Consider the following 14,142-nt stretch of genomic DNA (forward strand, 5'->3'; position numbering starts at 1 on the left):
ATGATAAATTTATTATTGGAATATTTCCGAGGTTTTGGACTCCCGCCACTTCAACTTCCCAATACTCAAAACAAAGAGTCACAAACCAAAAACATCTCAGAACGAGAATGGGCACTCGCAGAAAGAAAAGGGAAGAAGAAGAAGAAGAAGAAGAAGAAGAAGCACCTCGTTCTCTTCCTCTTTCCCAAAGTGAAGAAGGGTCCAAAAGAGAAGATGACTCTGCATCTTACGAGCAAGCTAGGGACCAAAGGATCAAAGACAACATGGAGAGAATGCAGAAGCTTGGCTTGTTCGACTTGTCTCTCAAACTCAAACGCCCAAAACAAAAACCTCTCCCCAAGAATAAGAAGACCAAACCCCGACCCAACCATTCGCCCCAGAGACGCTCTTCCAGGTATTCTTTTCATTTTTTTCTTTATACTTGTTTTGCTCTCTGTGGAACTTTAAAAGGAGCCACCTTTCTTTGTGGGTTTGTTCCTTTCTCTTTGCATTTGGAAACCCACTTCCATTTTGGAAGCAAAGGAGTCGTGAACATGGACACAGAGTTAATGTTAAAATAAGTATATTGATGTTTTATAATTTAATTTTAGGGATTGTGTATGCATGCTGAGATACACTTTTACAAGTAAGTTTGATGTTTTTTTTATTAGAATTGGAGTGTCACTTTGTTAATATATATTGCATGAAAAAGAGAAACACCAGTTCTGATTGAATACCAACTCTGTAATCACATGAAGAACTGTGTCTAGATTTTGTCTAAACATGAAATGACATTATTTATATGCTCATTGTCACCTTTTATTTGTGTTGAGATGAAGATTCAAAAAATACTTTAGAAATACCTAAAGTACCTGAAATGTAATTGACAATTTAATGGGTTTGCAGAATAATGAACCTGGTACCAATTAACTATTCTGAGAGACGTGAGTTCCCGAGTAAGGAAAAAGATGCAGTAGAGATTTTTATACCAGAAGGTACAAACCCTGAAGTTTACACTAAAGAGCATGAGGAGCTTCTGGGAGACTGTGAGAGTACTTGGGAATTGGATGTAGATGGATATGATGAGGATGGGAACCGTATATATGATTCAATCAAAGGAGAGACATGCCATCAATGCAGGTAATATTCATTGTACATTGATTAGTTCACTATGCTCTTTGGTATACTCTATGTCCTTGTAGGATTTACCAGTTTCTGTCTCTACACAATTTATTTTGACAAGAAATTTGAAGCTTACATTGTTACATGAAGATACAATGTATAGTTGCATTAGAATTTCGAACCTTCATGTGTCTTCTCCCCGCTTTATTTATGTTTTAAGTTAAATGTTTCATTTCTAGATGGCAAATCTTCTTTAATATGCTTAGAATATTTGACATTTTATGTTTGATCTCGAAAAACTTGGCATTTGAATGGTCTTGTGGGGAAAATATGGTTTTAGTGCGCTTTGATTGAAGAACAGACTCGGTCCTTTTTGAAGAACTAGTTAATGTATCCCATATGATACTTGTTTCAGGGCAAAGCTTTTCACAAATCGTTTGTTTACATGCAGGCAGAAAACTCTTTGCCAGCATACTCATTGCAACAAATGTGAATTACTCCAAGGCCAATTTTGTGGAGATTGCTTGTACACGAGGTAATTTTGTTTTAAGCTGAGGTTCAAATTTTCCTTTCAGCCTTGTGTTGTGTCAACCACAGTGATACTGTAAAGTTTGATGCTAGTCCCTTTCTACTGATATTTTACAGATATGGTGAAAATGTGATGGAAGCCAACCATAACAACAAATGGGTTTGCCCTCCTTGTCGTGGAATTTGCAACTGCAGCCATTGCCGCAGGGGAAAAGGTTGGAATCCTACTGGCAACATATACAGTAAGGTTAGTGTTGCACAACATTGTTATTAGAGGACAGAATCTTATAATTCATGGTTTGAATCGTATAATTTGATGTGATTCGGTTAGCTATTTGTTTGTATCATCAGATGGAACTTAGAATGAATTTGAATCTTGAGATACATTAATGAATCCTTATAGTTCTTATATCTTAGTTTATAACTGAGTCCAGTGCTATCTGATCCATGTAGTCAATCTAACTTGGTAGGGTATAATTCTTTTGTTGTTTGTTCTATCTTCATTGTATATGAGTGTGCATAAATTTGCCTCAACATTCTTCAAAGAAAAAAATATTCACCCTTTGTTCTTGTTGCCACTTGCCAATGGTATGGAAATGCTGGAACTGATCATTCCCACTTGATTTGAATTTTTGTAAGGTGTCAAAGCTGGGTTTCAAATCTGTGGCTCATTATCTGATTAAAACTCAGTTGGAAGGCTCAAATGCTGAAAATAGTGTTGCTGAAGAAAAATCAGAGGCATCTGCAGATACCACAATGAATAGACCAACTGAAAGGAGGGCATCAAGGAAGAGGGTTTAGTGACATGACATGAATGTGAAGACGATGATACTATTTTTTTGAGTAACATAGAAGCTTAGACATTTGACCAAGCTGTATACAATTTTTGCTTCTTCATCCTTTTTTCAAATGTGAACTTATTAGTTTTGTAGTTTTTTAAAAAGTAGCAGGATTGTTGAACACTGAAGAGAGAAAGCATTCATCTAAGTCTGTGTAAACAGAATAGACTAATTAACAATTAATACATTCTTCGGTGTATTTCATTGAATTGGATCATAAGTTATTAAAAAAATTATTATTAAAATTTGTTATTTCAAAGTACGTCTAGTTCAATGTTTTGAAATAAATTAAAAAAATATTACTTAATATTTGAAATGTTAAAAATATATTTTGAAAACATATATTTAGTTAATAAAATAACAAAGTTAAATTATAGTTAGATTATTATTATTATTGTTGGTATTATTTAATAATTTTGATTGAGTTTGGTGTCATGTTTAACATCTATAAGTTGTCATGTAATTAGTGGAAGATAAAATTAAGAAAACTTATAGATGTTAAACATTAGGTTGGATTGAGTTATTGGTAGGTCTTATAGATAAATGTAAAATACACAATGATAAATGTCATTACAAGCGTTCTAGAAACACTTAACCTGTGATTAATGCTCTTGATAAATTTATATTTTGGAATATCCTAATAATAGTTATCATTAGAGGGTGAAGATTTCATGATAAATTATAATTCTGAAATAATTCTCTTAAAAGGGTGTTGAAGTTTTTTTAAGTGATGTTTTCGAAACATCAACAGTGACATTTATAAAGTAAAATAGATTCCACAATAACGTTTTAGTTCATAGAAAATAATTTTAAAAATTGGTTTGAACAAGTTTGACAATTCAAATCTTAAGATACATTCAGTTGCGTTTCCAAAAGCAAGAACGAAATTAGTGTTTCTTAATAGAAACATTGGGATATAATAAAGATAAGGCAAATACAATGAATGAGGAAACATGAATGCCTAATCATCCTGTAAAATGAATTAAGAGCAAGTTACAAAATTGTGTAAATGCCATGTAATGTACCAACAAATAGCATTATGTGTAGAGTTCTCAAACCTTGTGCAAAATATTTCCTAAAATCTACAGCCATCTACACAAAGTGCCTACTCCATATGCCTTTTGCATGGAACAAATTACAAAAACTTAAGATGGCAAGAATGTATAGGTGACAAGAACAACTTACTCTGCTTTCTGTAGACACTTGAATACCCTCATGTTGTGTACTGTTGTTCAAGTATTGAAATGTTGGAATAAAAAATCCCCTCTATACAACAAAACCTGACGACTCTGAATTTCATCTTGACTCCAACTTTCTCCACAAATGAACAGCTCTCCTGATGAGGGGATCAGCTGAAAACCCTTCAGCGTAAGCACTGATAGCTGTTAATAGGCTGTTGAATCTACTGCCATTGTCCTGTACACCATATATTTTCATTCAGTTAAAAAAACATACAAAAAATTAAAATATTGTATTTAATAATTAAAATATCCTTTGATCACAAGGTTTTCCCCAGGCGAAAAAAATCAAATAACAATCTCCATAGCATTAATGGCAACGACCAACCAGTTATGACCAGCATGGGTGAGTTTATAGCACAAAAACTTGATACTGATAAATGAGCTTTAAATAAAATTTATAATTGGACTAAAAAAATCAAGCTAAAAACTAATTAAAAAAAATACAAATTGAAAACTTTAACTGCCTTCAATGCCACAAACCTCTGGTTTATTGAACGAGAGATCTTCTACAGCAAATGGTACCATGTACGATGGAAGATCAGACCTCAACAAGGCCTGGCATGATTTAAACTACAGACGCATGAGAAAAAATTGCAGATAACAGGACAAATAGATGCTGAAAAAAAAAAAAAGCAAAGAAGGTGTAGATCCAGAAATAAATTAAGAGACTGAGATGCTTGCCAGTTCCTTGCTTAAGACGGCCTGCTCAGCATTTTCAATCAAGGCCTAAAAGGAAAATGGCAAATGTAAGCTCAATATTAGTGTTTAGTGTCGATGTACAGTTGGGAACAATTACAATAGCTTTGAAAGGTAGAATCACAATATCTTTTACAGCAGAGAATCAAAATAAATTCAGAGGGTAAATGCAACAATAAACCTCACTAATCATGTTATATAATTTCTGATGAGAACATTTTAATAATCATGTGAGCAAACTTGCACATGAACATAATATCAGTCGGGAAAACCTTTTTAATGCGACCCTCTTTAATTTGATCAACAGATTCCAACAACCTCTCCAATGTGCCTGTTCATTAAGGTGAAGAGATATGATTACAACCATATATGGATTAAAAAATATACAAGGTACAAGATAAAAAAGCTACAAACAAAAATTGTTTACAAGTGGGTGTGTTCGAGAAAGTTAAATTATTTGGACAACTATATTATAACATGCCCACCACGCACCCAACCAATAAAATTCAAAGTTATTCAATCATTTTTAAAACACTCTATAGATAGAACAAGAACGTCACTTAAAAGGGAAAACAATCAAAGAAAAGCACTCTTACATCTGCAACAATATAAAGTTAATAAACTTACTGATTTTTTCTAGCATTGTAATAAAGCAACTGTTAATTTGTGATTTTCCAGCCAAACCAAAAACCCAAAACCACTCTAGTATCTGATTACAGAAAGACTCAGTGCAGAACCTGACTCTCACATAAAAAAAAAAAGGGAAAGAAAATATACAGATAGCAGCACGTAGCAAGGCTGCAACCTCCATTCCAGTCTAAACCTCACCATCATGCATAATCCCTCCCGCCTTTCTCTGTTGCATTTTATCTACCCAGGAGAGACCCCACTCTTTCTGTGTATATTATCTTCTCAGCTTGCTATATAAGCATTTGGTTATAAGTACAGTGAAAATCCCCTATTCACAAATTTATTAACAGGATTATTCTTTCCCCTGAGCCCGTCTCTTAGACTCTCATTTTGGGCAAGCAAATAAAACTCCTTTGCTTATTAGATAGTTGAGTTTGTAAAAATCAAATCACAGACCGTGGCACTAGGTGGATATTGAATTCTCATGATGCTAGAACATGCAGTATCAATGAATCCAACACTAGATGGGAATCCTCAACTTAAGACAATGTAAACTTTTGGAGAAAGGAAGAGAAAGTTAATAGAACCTCACCAAATCGACTGATTAATTGCACAGCATGAACATCTCCAATTCCATTAACTCCTGCATTTATAAAGAATTAAAAGTATTAAATATTTGTTAAAATTCCACAATCTTATTTAACTTGTCCCTATTTCATAGAAATTGTGATTCATCAGTTTTGCTAAAAAAAATACAAATAATGATGTTTCCAAGCCTAAGGATACAAATGAGATCCTTCTACAGTATAATCCATTAATGATTCTTCTTTTTCTAATATATTTTAATTAGTTATAAACTCGTAACTCCATAACTCCATATAACATCCAAGTAGTAAACAAAAAAAAGCAGAATGGAATGTAATAAAAATAAATTGCTTCCTGACCAAATCAAACTTTGGAAAAAGAATTATCATTCCACTAATCCATTCTCATTCCAGTTCCATAAAAATCAAATATTGGAATTCACATGTGCCCAATAACTAGCATGGGCAACCAAATCTTGGAATTATGTTTGTTTTCTCCATTTCCTGGAAAGCATAGTTTTGTTAGGAAATGACAATGCCTGAAGTAGAAAGTATAATGATGTGGCAATAAATCACTGACCTAATACCATTTTTATACTAATAATATAGATCAATACTAGTACAACTAATGAACTAACACTCATGACACGAGGCTAACAATACTATAATAATAATCCTAATTCTAACAGGTCCTAACTAAATAATACCCACTGATTTCATAGGTAACTAATAGGAAATTATGCATATCCCCAAATTTAAAAGCGTCTCACTCCGTAACCCTGATCTATTTTGTTCCTCATGATTCAGCAAATGACCTTTGAAATTGAGGAGCACAAAATTACCTGGAATATTATCAGATCTATCCCCAGAAAGTGCAATCATATCTGCAAACTGGGATGGTTTCAGACCTCCATATTTATTTGCAAAATCCTCAACCCCAAATGACACCATCCTGTTAAAAAAATAGAAACAGTAAAACATAATGAACTAGTTGTGATGGAACCATAAATAACTATACAGATTATAAGGCTGTTAAATTTTGAAAAACTATGTGTGGAGCCTTGTTCCACTATGTTTCTATTTGATTTATGAAACATATTATTGAATTGTTAGTAAGCATGCAATACCGATTATGTTCCATGTAATATAGGTTTTTCATTATTAGTTTATGATTAAAATGTTCATGCAATACTCAAGAAGCAATTGTGTGTATGAGAGTGAGAGAGCAACATGGGTTAGAGTTACATTCCTAATAAGGTATAATTAGCAATAAAATACTTTTCCATTTAATATAGGTTTTTCTTAGTTTACAAAAAAAGTCCATGCCATACTCAAGAGAAAGGGAAACATGAGTTAGCATAATATTTACATTGCCACTCTGTAAAAAAGCAAAAGCAGGGAGTTCCAAATGTAGAAAATGGGTCTATATATTATCTATAATTTTGTTCTGGTAATATGAATTTCTACATATAAAAGAGTAAGCAAAGAATGATTATCAGATGGTTCTCGTAATATTAAAGTCAGAAAAGAGTGCTATCAATTATTGCATTGGATCATTAGAAGCACATAAAAAAAGCAGAAATTAAGCTGGATACTAACTGATCACCACGTGGAGCAATTCGAAGGAGACGCAGCGAAGGAGACAAAATCTGAAAAAAGTCTTTATCAGGGGAGACAACTCGTACCTATCATCAAAATAAAATAATATCAGTAGTGGTGACTTAGCAATGTTATTGGAGGCATTTCCACAATGAAAACATAAATGAATTATATGTTTGCCCCTGCATTATTTCAAACTTTTTACATATTCTTTATCAATTTAAAACACCATAATTGATTATAGTGGGGTATTAATTCATTATGGAAGATTTAAATGTCTAAATTTGAAGCTATCAAAATCATGCCCGGGGGTAGTAGATAAGGAGATTGCTTCGTGTCACTATTTTACTGTTATTTATACATGGAAATTATTAAACATGGGGTCCACTTCATTTTTTGCCACTTTATCACTAAATCTAAATCATTTGTTACAAACAACCTTCAAAATTAACTTTACCCACATTCTTACCACACAACTTTCCTTGTGTGCCAAAAACAGTATTGAAGAAATACACACTTAATTATAATCCTACTTCATTTGGTCAAAGAGAACACTATTTTGTCAAAATCTGAAATGTGCATCAGAATTCAAAATCATTAGTGAATCACCTTGTACCCAGCATCAACACTCCTCAAGGCTAACGTTCCAATCACATCATCTGCTTCTACACCAGGAACCTATCATTGAATGATTTTTGTATCAATTATATTACACGCTTAATCTGTACGCAATAGGAACTCACATCTTATACTTGCCTCGATGACTTTTATGGACATAGCCTTGATGGATGCTTTTAAGTATTGGAGTCCCTGAACAATGGTATCAGGAGTTGGAGGACGGTTGCTCTTGTATGCAGGGTATAGATTGTGCCGAAAATTCTGACCTTAAAATAAAGAGCACGTGAAATTAAGAACAAATAAATTTTTAAAGCTTTAGGGACTTGGTCAAAGAATAAAGGAAAAACTCACTTATAAAGGTAAATTAATCAGTTAGACATTCTAAAAACACATATTAACTACCCCAGCTTGATTTGAATTGAAGCCCCACAAATCAACATGAGACAATTTGACCAGAATAGAAGATCATGCAGAACCACTTACAACCGACAATTATAAGCAGATAGATATTGTGGTCCTCAAATGAAGCTTGAGAAAGGAATATAAAGATGTGACAGAACAGTCCAGGAAGACTTTTACACATGACATTTATTGATATGGAAAATGTATAAAATAAGGTGACAAGAGATGCATTGTCGAGGAGGCGCATAGAGAAGAAAGGACTTCACATTGCCTAATTTGAGAAAACAAGGAATGAGGGGATCATAACTAGTACGAGTATACAAGTTAAGGTCACAGGTAATAATAGCATTTACGGAAACTATAGGACAACGCCAAGGGTCAACTTTGAACAGCTATCTTTGGGTTACAAAGCATATTCAAGAGCAGTGCCATGTCAATGATGCATGCTTTTTAGCAGATATAATCCTCCAAGGTGGAGAGTTGAGATGGAGATAAATGCAAAGTTTGTGATGTGGAGCTGGTTTCAGAAGCACATGACTCTTCTTCAAGTAGAAGCTAGATAGACTGTATGCATTTAAATTTAGCAAAGGAACATCAATCCTGGATTAGGTAAAAATTATAGATCATACCTCATCAACACAAATCTCATGGTTTAAGTATCCTAATCCATCAAACTAAAGACAGGGAAGTAGAGAGAAATGTAAACCATAGGATTCAAATTAACAGTGTCTTAAATAGCACTCAAGCATAAGGAAAAAATTTACCACAGCTTAACTTAACACCTACAATGCTAATATACTCAAATGATTTTTCTATGGACATGATTCACAATAGAACACCCTGGAGTCATTTGATCTATTCAGCCAAACCATCTTAGAGGGAAAAAGATAGGTTGATTTTGTAATTTGGCTCACAAATATAACGAAAAACATTATATTCTCCTAAGTCTCACCCAACTGTCTTGACTAGACCCCGGAACAGTTGAGATCTCCAACCTTACAATGACAGGTACTTTATCTGAATGAAACCTAGACATATAAATATCAAAGGGTACATATACATAGATCCAGGAGCTAGAGGAGTTTTACTTAGGGTGGGTGGACAAAGTAAAAGTACACTTTATTTGAGTAAGTCAAATAATTTTAAAAAAAGATGCATAGAAGGAAAAAATAAATAAATAAATAAATAGGCACACCACTCCACTTGTGCCCGTATATAACCACAAAAGAATGAGGTTCAAATTCTGATATTGTTCGTGTATGCCAATTTCATCATGCAAATACTGAAACTCGAAAACAAACATACCTTTTGCAGTAAAACTTTCTTTTGATGAATTATAAGTATGACCAAAAGGAAGTCCTGAAATGAGAAGGTTTTCTCAATTAAAAGTATATTTGAGAGTGGCTTTACAAGCCAATGAACCTGAGAATGCAAGTTAGCTGCTAGGAAGAAGAGACGCAAAATGATGTGTTTCTAAACATGCCCAGATACCACCAGAACATCAACAGCTTCTAGAACTAGAAGCAATATGTACTTGACTGAACATAGTATTCTTCCTATGCTACCATCTTCACAGATCATAACAAGTTCAATCTAAATGCAACATCCTAGAGTATAAGAGCGAGAACTTGATAGGAATTCATGCAGCAAACAGTACTTTAATCTTTACTTATCTATTTGTACTTTCCAGACACAAAAATCTTCCTTCCTCTTCAGTTTCAAGCGAAACTAAAGAATGTTGCTTCCCAAAATGCCAAGGATTAGACATTAAATTACCTATATTTCAGTTATATTTGTCTCTTCATTTATGAGTAAGGTAAACCTGATATGAATGCTTTAGAACAAGATAAGATGCCAAACAGAATGAACCCAAAGCTTGCAAGAATAGCATAAAAGAATTCAAGTCCATTAACTTGTAATCACAAATTTCCTATTTTTAAAACAAATGCCTAATACTTTGGCATGTACTGCAAAGGTAATCTAGCAGAAATAGAGCATCAGCATAAATCTACATTCAAGTTTTGGTGAGGTCGTGTAGCACAGAGATCTTTAGCCAACAGGAAATCATTAAACATCACATAAAAGGAAAGACGATATAAAACCAATATTGCTAACAGAGGACTCTTTAAGGCTGAATATTGTGACAAAATGAATCCTTTAAGGCCAGTCTGGAATTCAGAGTAAAAAGATATGCACGGGTTTAATCTTTTTTTTTTAAATTTCTCATTAAGGCATTAACTTCATAAGATACTTTTGTAGTATGAATCCAATGCTTTTATGGAGGAACCATTTGAAAATGCACACCTAACTGAACAGATCTCCTGTGTTAAAACAGTACCAGAATTTTGTGTATGTTCATTCTTCTATTTCCTCCACAACCACATTTCCAATTTAGGGCGGCAACCATTATGCCTCCCAGCATCTTTATTGCATTGCAGTACTTTTTTTTTAATATTATTTGGTAAATAGAGCAATCCAAATTCAGTCATGGAAACCAATACTAGCTAAGTCAAAACATAAGTAGCACAGCAAAAAGCTGCACCAAAACTGTAATTGATAATTGATTATCAATTATCAATACCATGCTTTATATAAAAAAAGTAAAATAGTACAAAAATAAGTATCACAATGGTTAAAGAAAAGCTAAATTTCTATTATTAGCATGGAGGATATAAAAGTGGAAAACGAAAAATCATACTGGCAGATATAGAGGCAGAATTTTATAACTCACCATCATGGTCAAACACTACCTGCGTGTAAAAGAAACCAAACAATAGTAATAAGATTAACTGATTAAAACATGAGAAAAAAAATAAGATTGAAATAATAGGGAAAAAAATACTAACGATGAAAATGTTCATGGAAATACGTGCTTTTGCACATATACAAATACATGATGGGCAAAACTTACCACCACGTGAGAGGGGACAAATTCCAGAACATCAATTATCTGGAAGAACAATAACAAATAATGACTCCAAGTTAAAAACAACAAATATCAATCACACAAAATGAAACTTATCAACCACATTTAAAATCATTGTATACATGCTGCATTGTTAATTAAAACTAAAAAAAAATTGTGGCTCAATTCCAAGAATCTGCACTATTTTTCTCGGTAGTTGATTAAGAAAAGTGCACTACAAAGCTTCTTCAATACAAATTAAAGTTAAGTCTCTAAGATTAATCAAGTGGAAAAGCGAAAAATAGCACAGAAAAGTTAAATTATAGCTCTTACAAGTCTGCATGTTTGAACTTGCTGACACATTAAACAGAATTATTTAATTAGACAAATGATTATATTATAAAGGCATTTATATTATGGTACAACCATAATGTAAGTCGGGAGAAGATAATATAAGAATGTAAGATTATACTAAGTTTATACAGGCATTCTTTGATGAGTATCGTATTTATATCAAAACCTACTAATTTGAGTTAACAGTTTAATCTTTTACTCTAAACACACTGATCAGCCTACCCAAAGTGACTTCAAGCCAATACCCTTCACCTTCCTAATTGCTCTCCAAACTATCTTAAGTTTTATTCAACTTATTTGGTTTGGAATAAACCTACAAGTCCATCATGATTATCATTTTTCTTTCTCAATTTTGTATTACTTTATTTCACAGATTGCAATCTATTATTGAGATTAAGATTTATGATTTGGTTTAAAGACTTATGATTCAGCAACTTCAATAACAAAATACTTTTATTTCAAAGCTTTGATAATCACTTCTATGTGAGCGTAAATTGATTAGTGAAAGAAAAACTACTAGTTCTCACTGAAAATAACAAACACACGAAAAAAAATCTCAATATATGTCCACAGTCTTGTAAAATTTAATTCCAATAATACATTATAACAAACTATCTGGATCCGAAGCCTTATATATTACTTAATGCCTGTCATAGTCGTTATATTTTTAAATGGACACTAAAATTAGTATCTACTGTTTTATATTTATATTTTGCCACCCAAATGACAACAAAAACTATGCTAGAAGCATGAAAAGTTTATGATTTGTACTGATTAAAATGAGAATATTATCAAACATCCACATACATGTCTATACAGATAACTTACAAGCGATAGAGCCGTAAATATTGTTAAAACCCAATCTCCGTTTCCATCAGCATGTGTTAGATGACCATGGTGCAACTTTGCTATCACACCATGAAAAAGATTAACAACAATCGGTTACACAAGCTCTACTCCAACAAAACCCAATTAACTTTAAAAAAAAAAATAAACAGCAAATAATAGGAAGCCAAAACCGCTGTAGATTTTATCAATAACAGAACATACAGATAAACACACAAAGTTTTATCAATCACGTGACATAATTAAAAAGAGTTTAATTTCCATGTCCAGTCAACGTAATTTTGTTTACACTGTAAACCAATCATAAACTATTATTTGAATGACTTTAACTAATTATTGTAAAAGTATTTGATGATATGATTAAATTAGATGAGAGTGTAAAAAGCTTCTATGCGGTTAGTAAGTACTGAACATAACACGTATAAAAAGTGAACGGATAACATGCAGCACACTCTAGAAAAGTGAAGAGCAGAATTATGCGTGAACAAAAACGATGAAAGAAAAGGAAACGTGCCTAGGAGCTTGTAGTAGGCGCGGTGAATAATCGAAGTACCGTCAATGATCATAACTCTTCCATTTAAAGGATCCGTGCTCGTCACACGTTCCGCATTGGCAGCTGAACCCAGCCGCAGCGCTTGAGTGGTTCCAAATCCAGCGTCGGGAAGCAACGTTGGCGAAGTTGCAGGAACAGCTCGTGGCGAATCAGTAGAAGCACAGCAATAACCCTAACGTGGAAACACAAAGTGAGGGAGAGGGAATAGGAGAGTAGAGTGCAGCGTGAAATAGTAGTAATTGGCGAGTTGTTTACCTTGGCGAGTAGGGCGGAGGAAGAATGAAAGAGAGAGAAAGTGGTGGTGGTGCGGTTGTTCGGGAATGGAAGGTTTCTCCAGAAGGAGAAGGAATGAGAGTGAAGAAAGAAATGGTGGTATTTGTAGCAGCACGCCATTTCTGAACTTTGCTTCTATGGCATTTGGGACTCACAGAGACTGCCAGAGAAATGCAAGAGCATCATCATCCTTTAGCTGCTGTTTGTTTTGTCTGAATGGGGAGCAAAATATCATTTTTGGGCTGGGCCCACGAGCAGGCCCACTATTGGTTTTGGGTGTTTCTTCCTGCACCCCTACATAAATGAACAATTAAAAAATATCTTTGGAACTTTTTAAAAACTCTAAAGCAACAAATGACGGTTAAATTCGCTATCTACACCATTTATACTTTTACTTCCCTATTTAACATCCTTTTGTTTTTATTTTTTTATTTAATACCTTTTTATTTTTATTTTTCTATCTAGCACATTTCAAAAATAAATAAATAAATATTTTTTTATAATTTTAATTTTGAATGCATTAAAAAATAAATATTTTTAATGTTTAAAATAGTTAGAAATATAATTAATGAATAAATTAATTAATTTTTACAGAATAAAAAAATAATAAATTTAAAATGTTTAGTTTAAAATTTATTTTTTTAAGGATAAAAAAAATAAAAAATTAAACTTTACAACGACATAAAAGTTGAATCTATAAACAAAAATTAGTATTTATTTTTATTATTATTGATGATGTAATAATGTTAGTTTCAAGTAAAAAATACAGACATAATTATAAAAAAAACTAAGTTGAATAAGGACTGGTATAGACATGAAATAACAACATGATCGAACAAAAAAATATTCATATTGTCAAACATCAAGACACATATAAATAACATGTCCCAACATTACTGGATTGTGTACTTATCGTCATTAATTATTTTTCACACAAACTATTTAATGTATCAATGAAAAAAATATTAAATGA

General features: G+C 32.8%; 2 protein-coding genes across 12 annotated transcripts; one reads left to right on the plus strand and one right to left on the minus strand.

The window, feature by feature from the left end:
* The first annotated feature begins 42 nt into the window (after positions 1-42).
* LOC137808785 (uncharacterized) lies at positions 43-2,676 on the plus strand. Its single transcript, XM_068610062.2, has 5 exons — positions 43-394; positions 886-1,119; positions 1,553-1,636; positions 1,747-1,876; positions 2,269-2,676. The coding sequence occupies exons 1-5, from the start codon at positions 108-110 to the stop codon at positions 2,428-2,430; spliced, it is 897 nt and encodes a 298-aa protein (XP_068466163.2). The 5' UTR covers positions 43-107; the 3' UTR covers positions 2,431-2,676.
* LOC137808784 (5'-3' exonuclease family protein) lies at positions 1,927-13,379 on the minus strand. Of its 11 annotated transcripts, none has more exons than XR_011080735.2 (16): positions 13,152-13,379; positions 12,858-13,068; positions 12,326-12,405; positions 11,150-11,188; positions 10,970-10,988; positions 9,544-9,597; positions 7,975-8,102; positions 7,828-7,896; positions 7,219-7,304; positions 6,462-6,571; positions 5,628-5,678; positions 4,678-4,736; positions 4,391-4,435; positions 4,190-4,264; positions 3,654-3,884; positions 1,927-2,398 (listed from the first exon to the last, which is right to left on the minus strand). XR_011080735.2 is itself a non-coding variant. In XM_068610060.2 (15 exons), the coding sequence occupies exons 1-15, from the start codon at positions 13,287-13,289 to the stop codon at positions 3,765-3,767; spliced, it is 1,284 nt and encodes a 427-aa protein (XP_068466161.1). In that variant the 5' UTR covers positions 13,290-13,379; the 3' UTR covers positions 3,410-3,764. The 11 variants fall into 11 exon arrangements, 7 of the variants coding, with proteins under 7 accessions (XP_068466161.1, XP_090156080.1, XP_068466162.1 ...); XR_011080736.2 differs by lacking the exon at positions 1,927-2,398 and adding an exon at positions 3,406-3,438; XM_068610060.2 differs by lacking the exon at positions 1,927-2,398 and having other exon boundaries at positions 3,410-3,884.
* Positions 13,380-14,142: the final 763 nt, after the last annotated feature.

Source organism: Phaseolus vulgaris, chromosome 3 (genome assembly GCF_051622355.1).
Source record: "Phaseolus vulgaris cultivar YP4 chromosome 3, ASM5162235v1, whole genome shotgun sequence".
NCBI lineage: Eukaryota > Viridiplantae > Streptophyta > Magnoliopsida > Fabales > Fabaceae > Phaseolus > Phaseolus vulgaris.